This window comes from Zophobas morio, unplaced genomic scaffold (assembly GCF_036711695.1).
Source record: "Zophobas morio isolate AGI-343-1 ecotype UQ-CSIRO unplaced genomic scaffold, CSIRO_AGI_Zmor_V1 ptg000011l, whole genome shotgun sequence".
NCBI lineage: Eukaryota > Metazoa > Arthropoda > Insecta > Coleoptera > Tenebrionidae > Zophobas > Zophobas morio.
In genome coordinates, this window is record NW_026972116.1 from 10,380,417 (window position 1) to 10,403,943 (window position 23,527).

The window sequence follows — 23,527 nt, forward strand, 5'->3', positions numbered from 1 at the left end:
TAAGAGGACTTCGTGCTCGATCAGTCCTATATCTATAAACGAAAAAACGTTCCCATAATTCATAACGATGAGTAAACATCCGTGGTTTACCTGCCATATCTAATTTACTAGTAATTTATTGCAAACTATTTTTACTTATCCGTCCGATTACAATCGTCAGTCCTCACGAACAGTTCCAATATTTGAATGACTGTCTGCTAGGGGTTGGGGTTGGTATCCGCCACATGAATTCCAGGGGTCTGGAAATCGGTGCCCGTCACGAATAGATCGTATTCTACATTTCATCTTCCCGAAGCGGAATTCCTTTGTTACCTTCATTAACAATTTTGCGACGACAGAGCACGCTGATTTCACGCACAGCAATATCGTAATTGAACTCCGTTTCCAGTCGAGCCTAGAAGAAATTATTAAGTATGTTAGTCGATAGTGCAACACTGAACAGGAAAGCTTTGGGGGAAAGAATTTATAGGGAAGGTGTAGAAATATGGAAGAGAAAACAAGAGTTGGCAAGATTAAAGAAACTGAAGGAGCAGCAAGAGGTAAATAAACATCATTTCTAGTGCACAAATAGATCCGCACTTTGTAGATTCGGGATATGCTGGAAAAGTATTATCCGTTTGGGCATGCCAGGGATGTAAAACCGAGGGGATTGAGGAATTTACGATTGGAAGGGCTCTTTCCCAACAAAGATTATATGAATGTAGGCTAACTTGGGTTAGGTCGGGGCGGCGTATTATGTGTAGAAAATTAAAAGTTTATTTTTGATGATTCAAGTTGTTTATTATTGTACATATGTTTATAACATACTAAGAGTATTTTTTATCCTACTTTTTTGTAATTCAAACCGTTACCTTGCGCTGTTGTGCATATTAAGCTTTCTTTGAAAGCTGGATATCGTTTTCACTAGGTTATCAAACCCTGTTATTTTAAATCGTCAATGGATCACGAAATAGCCATTATTTTTAAGGGTTTCTATTCATATATACTACCTTAATATAATAAATCGTGGGCTAAATTGTTTTAGGAGTGTTCGAAAAATTTAAGACGTTAGACTAAAGAATAATAGATATAACAAGACCGATTCACTGTTAAAGTAAGAAACAACTAGGTATCATTAGTAAATGCAAATACACCGAATGTCCATAAGTCAACATATTCACTGTTCTACTTAAAATTTGAGGAACTTTTTACTGTTAAACTGATACCACGAAACATTAGTCTCGCGACAAAATAAAAGACTCGGAGATCTAAATACATATATTGGGTGTTCCATAAATTAAGCTGATTTTATTTGGCTTTACGTGTATCAGTTAAAAATAACGTTTCCTATTTTATTTTATAATATTTGAACGAAAAGTAATCGAAATCAGTTAATTTTGCGAAATTCTTGACACAAACTCTCTAAAGTTGACGTATTCAGTACTGTTCCTGAAATTTGGAATTTTTAATTTCGTAACGCACAACTCATAGAAAAAAACAAACAAGTTTTCTTCTTCTTTCAGTCTTTAAACTATGTGTTAGATAAGTAATGTTTAAAAATTCTAGATCTACTACTTTGAGATTGCACAAGTAACAGACACACTGTGATATACTTCTTTATTTGTGGAGATCACATTCTAGTCCTATTTGTAAGTTTACATATGAGTTTTCTTAAAATATCGCAATTTCAAACTTGTCTAAGAAAGTATATAACGGATTTTTTTGAAATTCTGCAAGTGTACTTACATCGGTTTTAATGAATATAGAACCAAAATTTGTTTATTTTTTTTACCTTCTAAAAGTGAATAAATTTGTATTTATATGTTCTGAGAGGTACGCTACTGCGTTACTAACCATGTTAAGAATGGTGGATATCATTGTAGTAAAATTCTGTTAGACTGTATCGTTATAATAATTATGTTGCTTTATACACAACAAATTTAGTATAACCTAAAAGGTATAATTTGTCTAATTCTAAGGCCTTCTAGATTTACTAAAAACCAAAGTGCTACTTTACTCTTCTATTAAGAAAAAAATTGGCACCGTAACGATATTTAGTAAAGATGAAGTTAAATTATAGGCGCTTTTGGTTTTTTCATAAAAAAAAAAATAAGTTTTCGATATCTGAGTACAAAAAATTGGTCTAAAGAGTTTAGACAGTACTTCCCTCGCTGTCGGAAACTTGACGACTGCATGGCTATTGTGTTTTTTTGTAGTGGGAATTTAAAAAAAATTGCGATGACGTCATCAACATTTTTGCAAGGACACGTATATCAGTTGGGATAGATGTAGTGTAATACTAAGAATAAAATTATTGTATTCCCAAATTTTCGGGAAAATGAATTGGGTCGTTTTGAATATTGATTTTTTATAATCAATAAAATAACGAAACAATTTACTCACGTATACGGCAACTGAAAATCGTTTATGTATAAAAAAAGAGAAACTGTAAACAAAACGACCATCGGTTTTATTGCTTCGACTTCCGCTTATTATATAAAACATTGGGTTTTATTTTAATTCTTGACGGTGAAATTCACAATTGGTTGATTATAAACATGTCTATTTCACATTCGCGGAACCAAGTGATCGCATAAAACAAATGCAGGTCTGTAATGTTAAAGTCGATGTAAATAAGCGATGCTACCCTTATGTTTCAACCGAGTTTTTCCTTTAACAAATTTTGTGTCTACCAAATTGGGTTGGTTGGGGTGTAATACTAATAATAAGTGTTGCCTTTAATTTAATCAATAAAATAAATTGACTTCATTAATTTTTTTGAACCACCTCTTAAGAAAATCTAAAAAATATGAATGGAATGATAAATCACAAGTACAAACTCATCATATTTTTTGCATTTTAGATAGGATTTATTCAGCAAAATTTAAGGGTGACGTCATCAATTTTTTTAGGAGGGATGAACAAATACATTTTGAACAAAAGTTTACCATGCTTATAATAACATTAAAATATTCCCAAGATTTCAAAGCATTCGGTTTTATAATTCCTGATTAAATCGATAAAATAAATTCACGCCTTCATTAATTTTTTTGAGTCACCCTGCATATGCAAATCCAAAAATATGAATGGAATGATAAATCACAAGTACAAACTCATCATATTTTGTACATTTTAGATACGATTTATTCGGCAAACTTTTGAGCTGACGTCATCAGTTTTTTGTAGAAGATAACCAAATATATTTTGACTAAAAATTTATTATGCTCTTTATAACCTTAAAACATCTGCAAGATTTCAAAGCATTCGGTTTTGTAGTTCCTGATTAAATCAATAAAATTAATTTACGCATTCATTAATTTTTTTGAGTCACCCTGTATATGCAAATCGAAAAAATTTGAATGGAATGATAAATCACAAGAAGAGACTCACCATATTTTGTACATTTTAGATAGGATTTATTCAGCAAAATTTTGTGGTGACGTCATAAATTTTTTAGGGGGGACGACCAAATACATTTTGATCAAAAATTTACCATGCTTATGATAATTTTAAAATATCTTCAAGATTTCGAAGCATTCGGTTTTGTAGTTCCTGAGTAAATCAGTAAAATAAATTTACGCTTTCATTTATTTTCTTGAATCACCCTGTATATGCAAATCCAAAAAATATGAATGGAGTGATAGATCACAAGTACAGACTGATCATATTTTGTACATTTTAGATATGATTTATTCGGCAAATTTTCGAGCTGACGTCATCAAGTTTTTGGAGGGGATAAGCAAATATATTTTGACTAAACATTTATTATGCTCTTTATAACCTTCAAACATCTGCAAGATGTCAGAGCATTCCGTTTTGTAGTTCCTGATTAAATCAATAAAATATATTTACGCATTCATTAATTTTTTTGAGGCACTCTGTATATGCAAATCCAAAAAATATGAATGGAGTGATAAATGACAAGTACAGACTCATCATATTTTGTACATTTTAGATATGATTTATTCGGCAAACTTTCGAGCTGACGTCATCAAGTTTTTGGAGGGGATAAGCAAATATATTTTGACTAAACATTTATTATGCTCTTTATGACCTTAAAACATCTGCAAGATTTCAGAGCATTCGGTTTTGTAGTTCCTGATTAAATCAATAAAATATATTTACGCATTCATTAATTTTTTTGAGTCACCCTGTATATGCAAATCCAAAAAATATGAATGGAGTGATAGATCACAAGTACAGACTCATCATATTTTGTACATTTTAGATATGATTTATTCCACAAACTTTTGAGCTGACGTCATCAAGTTTTTGGAGGGGGTAAGCAAATATTTTTTGACTAAAGATTTATGATGCTCTTTATAGCCTTAAAACATCTGCAACATTTCAAAGCATTCTGGTTAGCAGATTAAAAATTAAATTTCAAAATGTTGTTTTATAATTTTGATTTTTTTTCCAAAAATCTGGACGTTTCGGGTGAAAAGTCGATTCGGAGTTGTAAACTACATGTGTAGGACTATGTTATTTTATACAATTGAAAACCAATTTACTATGTACAATTTTGAAGTGACGTCATCGCATTAGTGGTGGGGATGATTAGACAAATTTTGGTTAGCGTTTTACCATCTACATGATATTCTTAATATAAGTACAAAATTTCACAACAATCGGTCGAGTACTTTCGGAGATTATCTGTCTAATAAAAATCCGGGGGCAGACGGACAGACGGACAGACGGACGGACGGACAGACGGACGGACAGACGGACAGACGGACAGACAGACGGACAGACAGACGGAAATGGGAGACCTATTTCTTCGTCTTCTAGGGGTCATGAAAGATCGAGAAAACGTAAAAGTAGAGAGTCGGCCGACGGACTCGATTACAATACTTCCTTTGCTTACGCTCGGGAAGTAAAAAGTGACAGATGAGCGCAAAAAAGTAATTTTGACATTTCAGTACGAAAAAGTGACATTTACTGAACGTGAATGGGGACGTAAAACGACTAGATTTGTAATGGTCGCTTAAAAAATGAATGTATTATTTATAAAAAATTATTAGATAATTTCATATTTTTTGACATAACAGAATAACAGTAAGAATCAAGAGTGACAGTCAGGGCGGACTTTCCTTTGCATAGAGACAAATGAAACTGTTAATGATATTTTCTATTGCTACGCCGGAAACAGCTTGTTTCCGTACAATTTAGGCTACTTAGAAACAAGTATTTAGAAAACGGTGGCCCAAAAAAAACGATTTTTTCAACGTTATCGATCAGATTTCTACATTGTTTTATAAAAGGTGTAAATAAATTCTCTCTAATGTAACGTGTTTATCGAAAAATTAATCTGGCGCCTGTATAGAATTGGACACTTTAACAAAAATCACCTATTTTATTTAGAATACAATAATAATAAATAAACTCAATCGAATTTTGGAGATATTTTAGTTAGTTTTTTCTAATATTAAACTGATATTAATTATTATAGAGTATCAACATTTTCAAAAATCGCAAACGGTTTGTCTTTTCATAACTGTTTCAATTATTCTTAAAACTCTTCAAAACATTTTAGATGTATTGTATATTTAAAAACAAGGTGAGTTACTCAGTGCAGGTTTTCCGATATGTCTTAAAATATTATTATTAGAGATTCAAAAAACAAAAGTTATATGGATTTTAAAGCACAATAAACTAAAATTATTTTCAGCTCTACGAAGTTCTGTGTTTTTAAATGTTCTAATTAGGTTTCTTTCAAAGTGTACAATATATTTTATTTTTGAAATTTCGATGCGTCATTGCGAAATTATTCCAATTTTCTTCTTTAGTACAAAAAAGTAGGTCCCCGTTTCCGTCTGTCTGTCTGCCGTCTGTCGTCTATGTCAGTTTTTATTAGACAGACAATATTGGAAAGTACCAGACTGATTGTTGCCAAATTTTATATGCGTGTTAGGAATATCGTGTAGATCATAAAACGCTATGACATTATTTCCAAATTTGAGAATACTAAATGTAATTTTATAAAATAACATATTGTTGTACATATGCTTTATGAATGTGTGTTGAGTTTCTATTCTAGACACCCACAGTTTTGGGAAAATAATGAAAATTGTATAAACAATATTTTACAATTTGATTTTACAATTACAATTATCCGGTTATGCGCCCCTCCAATGATGAAGTCATCTTACAAATTGGCCGAATAAATCTTCTTAAAATTTTATAAAATAATATACTCCTGTACTTGTGATTAATGAATCCTTGTTGTCATTAAAGAAATTTTATCATTCCTCTCCTCCAAATTGATCATGTCATCGCGAAATTTTGCCAGATTCATCTCATCTCATAAAAATCAGTATTTATAAAAATTCCAAAATGTTACAATTTTGGATATATTATTCGTGTTTTCAGGAAAAACAATTTGTAATTTATTACTACATCTTATTTTGTTTTTTATTTTGTTTCTCTAAACTGTTATTAAAACAGACACCTCAAAATATAGAAAGAAAGAGATTAAAAAACAGAATAAGATGAAATAATGCGTTCCTTGTTCAGTTTGACAGTCCAATAACTAAATTTTAAAAATAAATTGTACAGTCTACTAGGGTTTTTTTTTTAGATCATGGTATGTTTAAAACATACCATAAACAACTGACCAAATGAAAGAAATTGAAATTAACGCTAAATCTTTCAAATACAATATTAATAACTGTAATAGGAAGTACGAGACAAAGTTTGTAAAACGAGCCACTTGCAGCGATTTGTACAAAGAATGAGTGTGATAATGACCTTATAAAAACTTTTTTTTTTATACTAAATCATCAAAAGAAATTTAGATATTTTGACAGTCTTATTAGTTTTGTAAGTTTCTTTCGAATGCTGGAAGAAGAAATAAAATTCGTGTTCTCGTTCTGGGTGCTTTGAGCAGCAGAGTAGGTTTACATGTTAAATCAGGTTCGAGACGAAATGTAAGCGTACCTTACAGATTTATATTATAAAAAATCAATTGTCTGTCAAATATGAATTATGTCACATTTTGAAGTCAGGAATACCAAATTGTTTTCAGTGCTTTAATGTGATTCCATAAGCACTGGATTAGTAAAAATTATTCGTACGTCAAAAATCGAACACTGTAAAGTTAAAAACAATTTTAAAGAATGCTGTTCAAGGCGCTGTATAACTTTGATCTTTGACTTTTTATGTCTTTCTAATAATAATTAATTAGGAATCAAGGATCACGCAATTTATTGGCTTATCTGAGATATATCTACTACTATACACTATTAGTACATGACGTGCAATCAGTAAAACACGTTCTCAAGTTGGCAGCGGATGAACAAATTGTTCTTATCATTGTTTACCGCACGCAACAAGGATTCACAAAAACATCAAAAAATTCAGCGCTAACTTGAAGGCGAGTTTTATTGATCGTACATTTTATACTCTATTCAAAAACACAAGGAGAGTGCATAATCTTGTTAAAAAAAAACAAATAAGTTTTCAATATTGATGTACAAATTGTTAAACGTGAATATATAAAAGCTTGTGGAATAAGGTTTTATTTCAGACAATAAAGGTGGCAGAATGTTCAGGTTAAAAAATCCCGGATATTGAATGTAACTATAAGTGGTGAGAAAGTCACGCAACAAATACAAAAAAATCTTTGAACGTAAACATAAAGTCCGAATTCAAAACCAGCTACATGACTTGTCCGAGCATTATTTTCTTTTAAATTTCATTAAAAATTAAATGAAAAAAGTGAACTTTTTAATTGTGCTAAATTCTTGACAAGATATAATTACTTAAAAAAATCGTAACTTATTTAATTTTGAAGAAAGTTATAATTAATAAGTTAATAAACTGTTCTGGGTACGAAGTAAATATTGTTTAATTTTTTGTCTGTAATTATTTAACAAAAAAGATCTGAAGCACCACCTACCCATCTTGATTTTACATTTTTGTAGTTTTTTGAAACTGTGTTTGCTGAAATTCTTTCACTATGACAAGGTATTTTATTACAAACTCATTTTTCTTTATAAACAATGTAAAAACTTTTAAAGTGTTTCCTTTTTTGTTAGTTTTATTGAATTCCTAAACTCTGTAAAGTAATTTATGCTAAAAATCTTAGGAAAACAGTTTCCATAAAATCTAACAAATAGTTATATACATATGTACAAAATAACCTCTATTCCTATCGTTTAATATTCTACAAATACTCCCTACTGACGAACCTAAGTATTTACATTTTAAACCTATTATCAGATGTTCTGTAATTAAGGCCAAACGATTTGTGGGCACTCTGGATCTGGGAAGGCCCGGAGGTGGGGCTCCAATGGTGTCTGAAACCGGAAAGAAAGTTACAAGGACACGTGAAGACCCTTTGCTCAGGTTCCAGTTTGGTAGTCATGATTTAAGAAGGTGTGTGGACAACACTCTAAGATATAAAACAAACAAGAAGGCTCAAGAAGAATACAAGAAGGAACTAGGTCAGAAAAGTTTTGCACCTCATTCAAGTATAGCTTTAATTAGTAGTGAAATAATGACGGTAATTTAATTAACTTTCTTTCTTAATGGATTGTTAAAAATCGTGGGCGTTCTTTGTAATGATCACCTACGGATTGATTTTAACGCGGCGGGTCCTAAACGATTAACTAGTTTGCGGCTTTCTTATTAGGTTTTTGCAAAGTTTGCTCTATTACTTTTATGTAATACGTTAGTTGGCTGGAAGGTAGAAAACATATCCACCTACAATAATTTATACCTAAATTACTATGAGAATCAACGTGACTTCAAAATTTTAAATAGTTTTTCCTTGGGGCTATGAGAAATATTATTGCTCCATTAGCATCAACCCGGTACCATTGTTTTAATTTAGTTGTTTTCCCAGAGGGTTTTCTTGATATAATAGGTAGAGTTGAAATATCCACAATCGTATCAAAGTATGACATTCAGATTTCCTTCTGGGAAAAAATTCATCCGTTTTAATTAAGTTATAATAAAGCAGAATATCGTTTTTGAAATCCATAACAAATTTATCTTTTATATTGTGACATAAATACATATATAAATTGAACTGAATGCAAAGCATGCGAACAAAGAGAATATTTCGAGAAACGGAATTGTCGATCGATGTAATGGTTCTTTAAAATTATAAGAATTTTTTTATAAAGGTATCAGTGCCTGAATAGATATGATCTAAATTACGAAGGTTATAGTATGAATCACAAACTAAGGGTTGCAAAACACGTTAGGGGCTATGTAAAGCTTCGTTCGATATACAATATTTCTGTTAAATTGATTAATGATTTATTAGTGACTTTTATGTTCTTTTATTACATCTTGTCATGAGAATTACATCATTGCTTTATTTTAATTTGAAACAAGAGACGTAACAAAGCTACATTGTAGTTAGTAATTACTAGACGTTTGTAAAAAAAAAGTATTTACCTTTGTCAATTTGATTTTGTGTTCGTGTGTTTTGGAAACAATTTTAAATTTTCGAAATTTGTTAGAAGTTTTTAAATTTTCTTAGCAAATTCATGAGTTCCCCATAGCGGCATCAATGTTTTTTAATGAATAAACTAAAAAGAAATTTAACCACCTATTGATTTTCAGATCAATATTATTATGCGCATTAGAGTTCTTAATAAAATAAGAAACCGTACATCCAATAAAAGTTTTTCCATTAATTGACTCGAAAGAAAAGTTATAAGTATAGGAACTAAATTGTTTTTTATCTTTTATAAATTTACTTCGCATATAGAGAATTCTTCAGTGGCGGCTCCTCGGGGTGGGCAGGGTGGGCAATGCCCACCCTATTTGATTGTTTATGATACGAAGTAAAATATTGATTTTTTTTCTTTTTTAAAATATTTTATATGTATACACAAATAATTATCGTCGTAAATATCATTTAAGCCAACGGATTTTCTTCATTATATCCCGCAGTTTCCACAACTGAGAAATTGCAGTTATAAAAAAGTGCGTCAGATCTCGGCGTTATACGGTTCATGTGAGGATGGGCTAGTCCACCCTGGTCCACCCTCTTGATTGTAAGCAACGACATACGTTCGGTTTTCTATGTACGTAATTGAGAATAAAGAATTCGAAACGCGCGTCTTTGCATATCCGTGTTTTCTTGCTTCAAGCGGGGCAGGACGCCCTGGCCTCAACGTATATCTCAAACGCTGCAGAATCGGATCTCTCGATATTCGATTCAAGGATTCAATAAATTAATTTCGATTTTTTTACTTCTTCTGTATTGTAAAAGTATAGAGGTAATTATTTTTATTACTCTATTGAAATATGGGTAAGGTAGTAAGGAAAATAATGTTATGCGAAAATTCTTGAATACTATTGTTATAGAAAAGAGCAACACCATAATAATTAATAAATACTTTTTCATATCAAATGAAAATTTGTAATAACCATATTCTTGTATTATGACACCGTGTAAACTTTATAATGAATTATAAATTTAAAAATCCGAATAACAAATGATGAGAATAAGTAATACATTTATTATTGCAGTACGTATCTGACATGTGTATTTTTTATTATTACATATGCATTTTTGTTTCATAAATATAACTGTAGCAGAGTTAACAAAAGCTAAATATACGCTTAATTTATTATTTAATTCAGACTGTCCGCACAGGTTTGTTACGCGTTCGCTCTAGCATGGGTGGGCAAATCCACCCTGAAAATCGGAAGCACTCGGCATGGTTCGTCCTCGTCGGAGACACGACTCAATTGAATTCAGTCAGATCAGAAACTGCATTCTGGATAGTCCAGGATAGGATTATAAAATGTAGCTTATTCAAATTGCCAAATAGTTAGGCGGATACCAAAGTAGGTACTTTCTAGCAATTTTTTTTAATGGCAAATCCTACTGTAAGCTGTGCAAATAATATTAGAGAGGTGGTAAAGAAGGCATTAAAGACATTGAGTTTTTGTTTTTAATAAATAAATTCAGTAGTATGGAACTTGATATTTATGAATTATTTGTTTATAAATTAAGATCATGTCCCGAAATGAAACAATTGGTCATCACAAACTCTCGTGGCAGTAATAAAGGCTTTAATCAAAGTTCGGACAATAAATATTAGGTACCTATTGGTTGATCGGTAGTGAAACAACAAACAAAACTGTTGGAATTATCTGCTATTTAACATAAAATTAAATTACGAACACTTTAGAATTCCACAAGAAGAGCGATATAAAATATATCGCTACTGCTTTACAAAAACATGACCAATCTGAATAAACGAAAATTACTTGGAAAACGAAGTGAAACTATAGAAAATTCTTTTAAATTCGGCGTTTATTCGATATGATAATTTTCTTGGCTACACAAAAACATACATTTCGGGGACAAGATGAATCGCAAATTTCTCTTAAAGTAAATTCGATGATAAATTTAAAAAGTTTTTTGGAGGAGTCTTTGGTAATTAGTGGTCTTCAGAACGATTATTTTGGAATTATTTTTATTTTATTTGTTATTGTTAACTTTGTTAGTATTTTGAGAATTTATGTTTTGTTTGATTTGGCATTTTTAATTTTGCTTTTACAATAATTTTCCAAATTGCTCCTTTTTCTAAGTGTAGCTTATCTCAAAGGTTTAAAATTTAATGTTTTCTCGTCATGTTATTTCAAAATCTTTACATGTTGGGATCATTATTTGAGTTTATAGTTCTATAAACTCCTAACAAATCTATTTATGTGCTGAACCTTTTTTGCTCCTCTTTCCTCTTCTAGCAAGAGTCTTCGACGTTCTCGTTGGTTCTTGCTGAACGACATTGTAAGTAACATTTATAAAATAATATATAGGTATGTAATATACATAAAATATTTGTTATATTATATTGATTGACATGCAGCACCAAAACAAAAACACGTTCTCACAAAAATGATTAATTATATATATGTATATATTTTTTTTTCATACATGTTATAACCTACCTATAATGCTTTGCCCACCCATCAAAAATCACCACGAGCCGCCACTGGAATTCTTACGGCGTTTTCACACCGATGAGAAGGTTGCTTAAAATACTAAAATAATCAAACACTAATTTTAATTAATTTCTTAACAGTTTAATTTTTTCGTGTTGTAAATCATTCTGGATATTGAGAAATACCAACAATGCGTGATTAAATAAACATATTAACGACGTGAACTAACCACATTATTTCAAAAATCGTATAAATCAACAACCATCAAATTAATTTTATTGTCTTGTTAATGTAGTAATATCATGATTGTTGTCTTTGATATTCTTCAAATTAATAATTTCAAAAACTATATTCCAATGACCTGTCGCCATCATAAATAAATCTTTTTTATTAACCACAAAATAGAAAGTTTCATTCGGATAATTTTGTCTACATTTTCTTCATAAACCTGTTCCAAAATTAAGCATCGCATTAACTCTAGACAATACCTAAAATTAGAAATTATCCGGGTTTACCTTAACACCTGTGTAATTCAAAAAATATTTGCTTTAAAGAAAGTGACGCCAAATTTCACACGACGACGTTACGGAGATTTTCATTCATAGATCACGTTCAAGTTATTCAAATAAGCCGCGGATTCTTCCTCAGGAGAAAGTTGATCTCACAATAAATGTAAACAAGATGAAGATAAAGATGATTTTTCACATTGTTATATACATAATCATAAAAACTGATTTGTGTCTCCTAAATACATTAAACCTGTTGAACTGCTTTCTGGGATGTCTTAAATGAGTGTAATTTATACGCTTGGACGATCTCTTAGTCAATTATGTAACGGAAAAATTTAAATTTCCTCTTCCACCGGATTTAGAATAAATGACTTCATCGTGCTTTCCTACGAGAATACATATTTTAGTGCAGTTTGATTGATGAAGTCTCTTTCACAATGTGTGTCAAGCTATATGAAGCGAGTGATTACAAATACAAAAGTTTTATCAAAATAACGACCTCTTGTTTATGTTCACAACGTGTTTTTGTCATTCATAAATGATTTCTCGGCGTGGATCAAAGGTTGCATGATGATTATAAAACTACTAATTTTAATATCTCTTTGTTCAAACATCATTTAGCGCTGACAAACAACTGTTAATTTATTATTATTGGTCTTACAACATCTAAGTCTTATCGTTGTTATTGCATTTAATCCCTATGTTATTCATTCATTGTATTTATTAAATGGAGATTTTTAGCGAAAATGTTCTTATTTTTGCCTTGCACAATTTTAAGATCAACTGGTTGAAGAAAAACGAAGAAATGATGAAAGACAGAGACTCGAGGACCACGATGCTATTCAAAAACAAGTAAGTCAGGTACATTTTTTTGATCAATTTTTGACAGTTTTTGAAGTTTTCGAAAACACCTCCCTGGGGCAAGCAAGGACCAGGTGGTTTCAATTGGAGAAAACCGAATGCTATAGGATTGAATTTTTTTAAGTCATTGGTAAGCTACACGACAGTCATGTGTAGCTTGCTGACATTTTTTGAAATCTAGTCAATAGAATTTTCATTAGATTTTTGTCCACATTCTATTACTTAATGAGAGATCATGAAATTTTGAAGATTTAGAACAATCATATTTTTATTCTTCCGTCTGTATGTGAGCTTGGTAAACTGCTAATCAAAGTTCATTTACTCATCTCTTCCAAAAATTTGATCGTCATCTTAAAATTTTGTTAGGATTTTCCTTGAAATTTGTAGTACAATATGCTCGTTCCATGGTAGTTAAACGTATTCATTTTTGTTGTGATATTTTGTTAGTTATTAAAAAAAAAATAAAATTCATAAAAATATATTTTACAATTTGTCAGAATCCAAGGAACGAACTTTTGAACATAACAATTTTCTTTTTAAATGGCGTTAAGATACTATCATTAACTTAAGAATTTCAAAAAAGTCAATTACAACTGACCTGTTCATTTTTTTTCAACAAGTTGACGACGTCGTCTCAAAAAAAAAGATTTATTATTTGATACACGAATTTAGAAATTTTTCCTACATGTCTTTGAAGTTTTAATATTACATAAACTTATCCTTAGTAAGTATTTTAATTAATTAGTTTGATATTATATAAAAATGGTAGACAAATCAAGTCGACGCCTCTTTTTCTGTAGTACGACATTTTGAGATTGTTGTTAGTAGCAATACTCAAGTCAAAATATCTTTTTACAATAATGTAATTTGTATGTTTTATTGGTGTAAATGTTTTAATACAAAAGTTTTTGTAATCTAATTTACCTGTCATTTGTTTAGCTCTGCTGATGGTACCAGTTCGAAACATGTTGGTCTACTTTTCGTAATAAAATTTCAATTTTCTGTGGTGTCGTCTTGATTTGTCTACCATTTTTACTTTTAGAACGTAACCAAAGGAAGTATTGTAATAGAATCCATTCGGCAAATGGCTGCTTTCATGTTTTCTCGACATTTTATGATCCTAGAGATTGAAACAATAGATCTACTGTTTCCGTTTATCTGTTTGGTGTTTGTTTTCTCTGTCAATTTTAATTTGACAAATAATTTCGACATTGAATATGTTTGAATATTTGACTTCAAGTGCGAAGGAAAGTGTGTAAATAGCTTTTTGGAGTTTTTTTGTTTTGTTTTTTGGACGTTTCATAAACCGTAAAGTGCGAAATAATAGGTTTCCCGTTTCCGTCTGCCTGCCTGTCGGTCTGTCTGTCTGTCTGTCTGTCTATCTGTCTGTCTGTCTGCCTGTCTGTCTGTCTGTTTGTTTGTCTGCCTATCTGTCATCTACTGTCTGTTCGCCGACTTTTAATAGACAGATAATCTCCGAAACTACTGGATTGATTGTGTCAAATTTTAGATGTACGTTAAGAATATCGTGTAGATGGTAAAACGCTACAAAAAGTTGTCTAATTATCCTCACTTACGTCACTCAAAATGTTTTACATTAAATAATTCTTAGAATATAAAAATTCCCAAAATCAAATTTTGTAATTGTTTAAAGAATAAGCCAGATTTGTTGGAATGTACTTTAGGGTCGAAAGAAGTTCGGTCTAAATAACCTGACCTGACCTGACCTGACCAATTTTTCTTGTACATACTAAATTAGTAATGTTTGAACGAGCAAATTTTATATTTATCTTGGAAGCCACCTACCGCACTTTTTTTAAATCTCAGTAAGAAAATAGTATTGATTTTGCAATTATGGATACCAAACATCGAATAATATTAATTTATTTTGCCCTGCCGTAACACTTTCAAAAAAACCGATAATAAAAATATTTTCAAAAATAGATCTTGGTGCTTTGTTTCAAGAGAAAGACTTCGTTCTTTTGGAGCTGACTGTACACATTGAAACGAAAAACACCATCAAAAATGGCCATGGATTTTTTAAGATTTGTCTTTGATAGAACTTTCGTCACGTCAAATTTTTTAAAATCCATGGCTACCTTTGATCGCGTTTTTCAATGCACTCTCGGTAGAATCTTAACGATTTTAATGAATGCATCATTTCAGAAAAACATCTATCACTCCCGATGTGCGCTGATCACAGCCTATACTAAATACAAATTTTGTAGATCAAATTGTAAATTAGTGTTACTTACGTTGATATAGGTATATCAAAATTAATATATTCGTTTCCACCAAAAATTAATGGCAGGACTTGTTGGATAGAACGCATACTAATGATCGCGGGTTCGATCCCCTCATGGACTGATTTTGTTTGAGGTTACTCCATTGGTCCATTCTGAGACCATTTTTTTAAAATACTGTTACGTTGTATAGGTGTTTAAAATCAACAATTTATTTTTTACTAACTCAAATTTACACATCTACTTAATTGCACAGCGCTTATGTACAAAATAATCCCGGCTCGACTGGAATAGATTTGACTAGACTCTGTTTCTCCCATTGCATTGTTTGGACTTCACTCGTTGATTGAATAATCTCGTTCCCGAAGGTGGCCTCTGCTTAAACCCAGATTTCCTTCTAGAAGTTTCGCAATCGAGGTCTTTTTGTAATACCCATCGCGATTTCCGGACGGCTTTTAGCAAACGCCGCCCTGCCGCCGTCACCGACGATGAGTCACCCATCATCGCCGTACATACTAGAACCCATAGGCGTCGTACCGGGGCGACGTATGGGTTTCTTTCATAACAATACGTTTTTACATACGCGTCTATTTTTGTAATTTAATGTTTATCATTTCTTTTCTCAATATATCGCAACAACACAAAATTGTCTGAAAAATTTAAGAAGACTAATAAAAATACAGAGTGGTTGCTAAACATACGGCAAAAAATAAATTGTTTACTTAAAAATTATTTATATCAAATGATTCAAATATGTACACAAATAGGTGTAGCTTCATGATTATTTACTACATACCCAAAAAATTGGTCTAAAAGGCTATTTAGATCCAACTTCCCAAGTCCCCCAAAAACAGTACAACAGATCGTTTTCGAAAACAGACAAAACATGAAAGCAGTCATTCGCCGGATGAACTATTTACAATATTTCCTTAGCTTACTCTCGGGAAGTAAAAATTAATAAAGGCGCATTGTTATTTATGCGATTTTCCTAGTTTCCATAGCATGAGTTCAGTACAAATAATTTATTTTTAAACTAAAGAAAAAAAGTTAAAAAATATATTAGCAGTGCAACTACTACAGAAAAAACATCTGTTAATCCAGGGTGCACTGTATTAAAATTTTTAACGCAGCTATGGACAGCCTCATGAAATTTTGAAAAAATTTTATTATGTGTTCTATCTTCAATTTTTCATAATCATGTTATTTATATACCTACCTATAAAAATGGATGAACGTCACTATGTGCAAATAAAACTTTTCCATTCATTTCCAAATTTTAGGGATGGTCAACTGAAAATACCCTTAAACAACTAGACACCGTACGACCTGAAGTCACAAATAAAATGCACAAAGACGTACCCTTAGAAAAACCGAAAAATAATTATGACCCTAAAAAACAGCATCCGGATAAAGTGAAGAAGTATGATCCCGTATTCTATCCCTCCAAAAACATCTACGTTGGTTCAAAGAACAGAAAACTCTCTCCCTTACCTCACGGTAAGGAAAACGGAATTGAGTTGGTGCCACTTTTAGCTAAACAAAGACGATTTCCAATGAAAATTCACCTAGACACTACAGACGTGACCAATCAGAAAAAAATCCAGTAAATTCTTCGCGAGTAAAAACTTGCGTGCACTTAATTATCTCCGTTGCAGTTTATCTTCTCTTTGGAATAGACAAGGCTCTTCATACTTGCGGGACCTATCACAACAAATGGCCTACAAGCAGCAGAAACAGAAGGTAAAGGTAAAGCTCTTTCGTGATGACTCGCCACTTTACATTTTCAACGCATGCAAGAACTATAGCTTTATGCAAATGTAAAAATGATGTCTGTATTATGCTTATCTGACAGTGCACATGCCTGTATTTCTTGCGTGCCATATTGATTGCACAATAAACGGTAATTAATCGGATCCTTGACAGGAAATGAAAGCCGCAGACGAAGAAACTGTTCGTCATCATTTTAACACGTGGGATGGCTTTTGGGGGAGACCAGGACATGGTGCCCCCAAATCTGCCGTCAAAAAACAAAGACTGGATCGACTACTTTATCCTCAAATGGTTCCCATCAGCGTGCACTAGGGTATGTCGGCTTTAGAAACAAATTATGTGAGAGCCATCAATCTCATACCGTATTTCCTTCCTGATGCCTGTCGCTTCTGGTTATTTTTTAACTAATAAATTTTCTATATTGTTATAATGCAATGTGACAGAGTAATTTTCCGAGCAATGAATTTCGCGCTAAAGTGATAATAGTTGGAAATTCGGTTCAAGTGCGAGGATCACGCTTCTAGCCACATGTTAAGTGGTAGATATTGCATTCTTTCACTCCTGACCTTAATATAACGAAAACAAACAATAAGAAAATAATGGGTGTTGCAAAAAATCGGTTGGTTTCAAATCTTCTGATCTTTTTTGTATTGTTTGGAAAATAAGAAAGCTGGTTACTAACAATTTGGGAAATATGTCTAAATTGATTTAGTTGTGTGGGTTTTTGCATTTTGGAGCTAGATCACCCAAACTGTGAGAGGAATGTAGGTGAGGAGATTAACACACCGTGAGATTCATGCTTATGCGTACATTTTTCTGTTAAAGCAGCTGCGTAATGATGAGTTAATCACTTGTGTCAGAAGTGATCTGACGTGACAACACAAAGGATGGGGTCAAAAGATAGTAACACGTATCGCTCCTAATTTGGCGGAACTAAAGATTAGTGTTGTTTTTAATTGAAATCTTAATTAATGTTTTAAAAGTTAAGTTAAAAAAAATAGTCATTTTCTATTAAAGAAGATTCTCCAGCTGGTTGCGTAAGACTGAGCAAATACGAACTGACATAATTTTTCAAGTGGTTTGAAATTGTTAATAAAGTGACGAAGTTACACATAACGATACTATTACCAAATTAAAGAATTAAATCAAAGGGGACTGAACTCTTTTTGAGCATTTAGCCGCAATGGTACTTAAGTCACTTCTTCACAGTTAACTTCTGAACCTCTTACTCAACGAATCAAATTTGGTAAAAGTAACTTAAACAAAGAGCGGTCGGAGTATACTGTGACGTCATAAAATATATCATCTAGATTTTCTAAATGACGTCGATGTGTATTCAACAGATTCAGCTATGGTTGTTTTTACTTTAGACACATTTGTTAAGGTGCACTTAAGTTCACCGAGAAAAATTTGTCTTTATTCCAAATTAATTAGTTACATCATGATATAATTGAGATCAAGTCAATATCGGGTGTCAGAACAAAATTCTCTATTTTAAGTCACCTTGTATGTACGATTCTATGTTAGAATAAAAATATTTTGGTTTATTTAGTTTCACATGGAGGAATATTTTAATCATTAAAATAGGTACAGTTTCCGACAAAAAATTTCAAACATCACTTTCCTGTCATGTCAAAAATTTTAATGTAGTCTATGCTTCATTGTCATTATTTCGGACAGCTGGAATGTCAAACTTTTAAAATTCCAGCTTACGCTACAGCTACATTAATGTGTCAAATGTAAAAGTTAAAAAATATTTAGGTTAGAAACATCTAAAGGTTGCTTTACACTATCTGACAACTGAATGACATTGACGCCTGAAATTTTTTGGCGGCAACTGTATGTATGTTTAAATGAAACTGAAATTACTAGACGTCACAAATAGAAAAGGCATAAAAAATTCGGTCTATTTGTTGAACGACTACTGTCATGTTTTCTCAACGTTTCATAGCTTCTGTTTGTCTTGTCGGCAATTTTATTATACCGATGATCTCTTAGCCCACAAAATCGACAGTTGTGAAATTTTAGACGCATTTTAAAAATATCGCGTAGATAGTAAAATGGTAACCTCAATTTGACTGGTCATCTCTCAAAAAATTTGATATCATCTCACAATTTTATTAAGTAAATTCTGACTAAAATGTGTAAAAAAGGTGTTCCTTAAAAATAGAAAAAAATCTCTTTCAACTTTAAAAATGAAAATCAACAAAAAACAAAACATGCAGTAATAAAATACAAGCTGTTCTATTTAATTAAACTAAATTATGGATATTTCAAAATTATTGTAAGTCAATTTTGTTTATAAACTGTCTGCATATTAAAACCCAATTTTATTTTTACCATAATAAAACACGTATTTTATTTAAGTCTCCAGAAAATATTGTGACCCAGATTTTAAAAATAACCGAGTTGCGATTTTTTTTTGTGAACCCTCCCATTACCAATAACACTTTAAGAAAACTGGAATAACTTGGCAATGTCGGATCAGAATTTCGAAAATAAACTATGGTTAAAAGCCTAAGAAGATATCAACAAGAATGTATAAAAATATATAGAGTATTCTATTTAAAAATACCAAGTCGTGTTACCCCCTAAAAACAGAACACCCTGTATAGGTACTTAAAAATTTTTATGTTTTCTGGACGTTTCATGACCCGGAGTGTACGTAAAAAGTATGCTCCATTTTCCGTCTGTCTGTCCGTCTGTCTATCTGTCTGTCTGTCTGTCTGTTTGTCGTCTGTGCCGATTTTTATTAGACGAATAATTTCGCAATCTACTGGACCGCTTGTTGTCAAATTTTGTGTGTGTAATAGGAATATCTTGTATATAGATGGTAAAACGCTTACCAAAATGTGGCCAATCATTCCCACCACCTGGGATAGCGTTATCTTTAAAATTTACAATAGTAATTTTTTGTTTTATTTTATAAAATAAGATACTCCTGCACTTGTGATCTGTGTAGAGTTTTCACCCTAGACAACCAGATTTTTGGAAAAAAAAATCAAAACTGTATAACAACATTTGCAATTTAACTTTGAAACTGCAAAACTGAATACTCTGGAATCTTGTAAACATTTTATGGTTATCGTAATCATGGTAAACTGTTAATTAAAATTTATTCGTATATTTCCTACAAAAAATTGATGACGTGAAATTTGGAAATACTGTTATTATTAGTATTACCCTACTCTATTCAAGTTGATATATATGTGTTTTTGCAGAAATCTTGATGACGTTATTATCACAAAGTTTTGTGAAAAACTCAGTTACTTAAAACAAACACGGTTACCTCTATTTTAACACTACAAACATATTTTTCTTTTAACTTAACAAGAGTTATCAAAAAAATATACTCCTACAAAATTCGATGAATCAAATTTTATAATTTTTCGACCTTTGCGTTAGTGGCACAAAGCTCTACCCAACTGAGCTATACGGTCAATCTATTGCATTTCTCTTATATCAGTGTAAAAATTTGTTATACAATTTGGATTGTAAATCTAAATACTTTTGGTAAAAAATCAACCCAGGTTCATAAACTGTAAGGGCAGTAGTATGTTTATTATAAAATTTAAATACCCTTTACCCTGCAAAATATTCAGGTGGGGTCATCAAATTGTTGGTGTAGATGATTATACAAATTTTGTTTATCCTTTTTCCATCAACGGCCACCCTGAAATATTTCGCAAAACCACTTTAAACGTTATTAATTCAACAACTATTCACACAGGATGTAGCAGTTAGCTAAAAAAAGACACAATTAAATACTGAATTAAATTAAATTTAAGAAAATAATTGAAACAATAAAATATTTCAGAGTAGCCGTTTTTTTGTCGGTCAGTGTATTTCGAACATGAAAATCGACACAGACAACAGACAAATGACGGACAGACGATGCACACGACGAACAGACGATGGAGAGACACAAACAGATGGAAACGGGAGACCTGTTTTTTCATACACTAGGTATCGAGAAAACAGTAAAGTAACGATTTGCATACTTGTTTAGCTTACGCCCAAGAAATAAAAATCTACAATCTATTTCGCACCTTAGTACGACTAGAATTTTAAATACACAATGTTTTTAGATGTAATTCAGGATTACTTATATGCTCATTACCAACAATTTCAGAAAGCATGCAAAATCAAAGAATAAAAAATTATTGCTGTCAACTTTGTAAAGAAGCACACCATTTCGTCTTGTAGTTTCCTGACACTAACTGAATATAAATGCGCACACACCTACCAACGCACCAACATAAATTTAATAACCATAGAAAATATACAATATTTTATTTATTTGTCTCGTGTAGAAAGCTAATGATGTCATCTGAAAAATTTAGTAACTAAAGTTTTATGTACTATAAATATCGGGTTTCGACTGAAAAAGTCATCAAGACTTTTTCAATTAAACACCCGTGCACTTTAATGGTGTTTCTTATTGATTTTTACCATTGCACAGATACAGAATGTCCTAAATAAAATTTCGTCGCCTCATATGTTGAGAACCGATAGAAATATTGAAATTCTGTAAAAGTCATTCTTATTCAAATTTATACCTATAGAAAAAAATAAAGATAAGTAAAATAAAGGACTTTTACTTTATTTTACAAACAGCTAGTAAGGTTTGTTTGAAGGAGAGGTGACTTAAGCCTGTATTCAAATTATCGTCCTTCAGATTGGACATAAAGATTTTTAGTTCTTTTTAATTTTTTAAATCACGCGAGAGTTGCAAATAGGTCAAATCATTTATGTATCAGCACAAAAAAATCTTAGAGACATTAAATCTGGATTGCGAGCTGGCCATGGAGGGACTACTCTATCACCAACCCAATTTTCATCATACATATTTCACAAAATAAAAAAATTAACTATTTTTCACAAGTAGCAAAAAAAAATGTTTTACTTCAAGATTTCTGATGTTAAAAGTAAAGTAGGTAATTGAGTTTGCTGTTTCCATGACAATTCTATATATGTATATATCTACGATTTGATAATTTATATTTTTGAAAAGTTAAAACTATAAAACAAACCTGTAAGTGTTTATATATTTAATTGTCTATAAAGTTGTCTATAAAAACTAAAAAAATATATATTTGATGTCGCGACGCGGATGCCATATACGCATTATGTTTGCAATGTACTAATTTAAACTTCCTCCGTCAAGCTAAAATCAGTGGCGTATCACCAGTATCTCTATTGGTGTAAGATTATTTATTGCAAATACTGTAGCTACCAACATAGATATATTGTATATGACACATGACACAAACAGTAACAAGAATTAATTTACTAATAAAACACAAAAGGAGAAATTTAACGTTACAAGTGTTTAGATAATGTTAAACATTTCGTTTGCGTGTAGTCTAAAATTACAACTCTCAATTTCATACACTTATCCCAAATGAGCAATCATTTTCTTATTAAAAATCAACTCGCAACAGAAAATACATAAATCAAATCCCATTGATGCCAACATGTATATTATAAAGCGAAAAATAACACCTTATCTTTGTACTACATCAGTTTTATCCAACCTCCTGTCAATAAATTTTAATGACAGATCCATAAATAATTGTTAGAAAAAACTAATAATAGATTGAAATTACAATGAACTTCAGCGACTCTGTGTCGACATAGTGTAGGCTGAAACAAACAGGGAAACATTTCACGATTTTTTTTCAAGTTTCATCAATGCCACTTTCTAATTACAAAGAACAGCAATTCAGAAAAATATTGCTCTAATAGGACAGTTAAGTTCGTTAAAATTTATTGCTCATCACCACATGTTCTTCTGACACGGTACCTTTTCACTCAGGTGTATATTGTACGAGAAAAGTCAGCCAAAATGATTTTTTAATGGCAATAAAATTAAGTGGGAAACTCGATTTAATTTTCTATTGTTGTGGCTTAAGGATTCTTATGCTGTACGATCACACTTTCAATAATCATCTCATCTCCACACGTAAGTACTACTACACGCCTACTAAGTTTACGAGCATAATAAAAGCAAGTAGTTACACTAATCTGATGAAGAAACAGGAAAGGCTTTTCTACAGCAAAAAGCTTTTGGAAATTGTGCAAAAATTTTACATCAGGATTATTCAATCAGATATCGATTTCCAAACCCTAATTTCTCTGTGAGCAGTAAGTGAAAATCTTATTAACGCAATTTGAGATGCATTAATGGACGCGTGTTGAATATGAAGGTGTGCCCATCACACAGGTACTAACTACAAATAAGGGGGTCAT

The 23,527-nt window shown here is 31.4% G+C and overlaps 1 protein-coding gene across 1 annotated transcript; it reads left to right on the forward strand.

The window, feature by feature from the left end:
- The first annotated feature begins 349 nt into the window (after window positions 1–349).
- On the forward strand, window positions 350–17,587 carry LOC135127327 (uncharacterized). The gene is made up of 7 exons (XM_064053770.1): window positions 350–539; window positions 587–700; window positions 8,216–8,423; window positions 13,180–13,253; window positions 16,786–17,108; window positions 17,161–17,245; window positions 17,429–17,587. Exons 1-7 carry the CDS (start codon window positions 414–416, stop codon window positions 17,585–17,587), a joined length of 1,089 nt encoding a protein of 362 aa, XP_063909840.1. The 5' UTR covers window positions 350–413.
- The last annotated feature ends 5,940 nt before the right edge of the window (window positions 17,588–23,527 follow it).

Excerpts from the sequence above, each read along its gene's own strand:
- LOC135127327 (XM_064053770.1), top strand. The coding sequence starts at position 414 with ATGTTAGTCGATAGTGCAACACTGAACAGGAAAGCTTTGGGGGAAAGA. Across the intron at positions 540-586 it reads AACTGAAGGAGCAGCAAGAG|ATTCGGGATATGCTGGAAAA; the intron begins GTAAATAAACAT and ends CGCACTTTGTAG. Across the intron at positions 17,246-17,428 it reads ACAAGCAGCAGAAACAGAAG|GAAATGAAAGCCGCAGACGA; the intron begins GTAAAGGTAAAG and ends GATCCTTGACAG.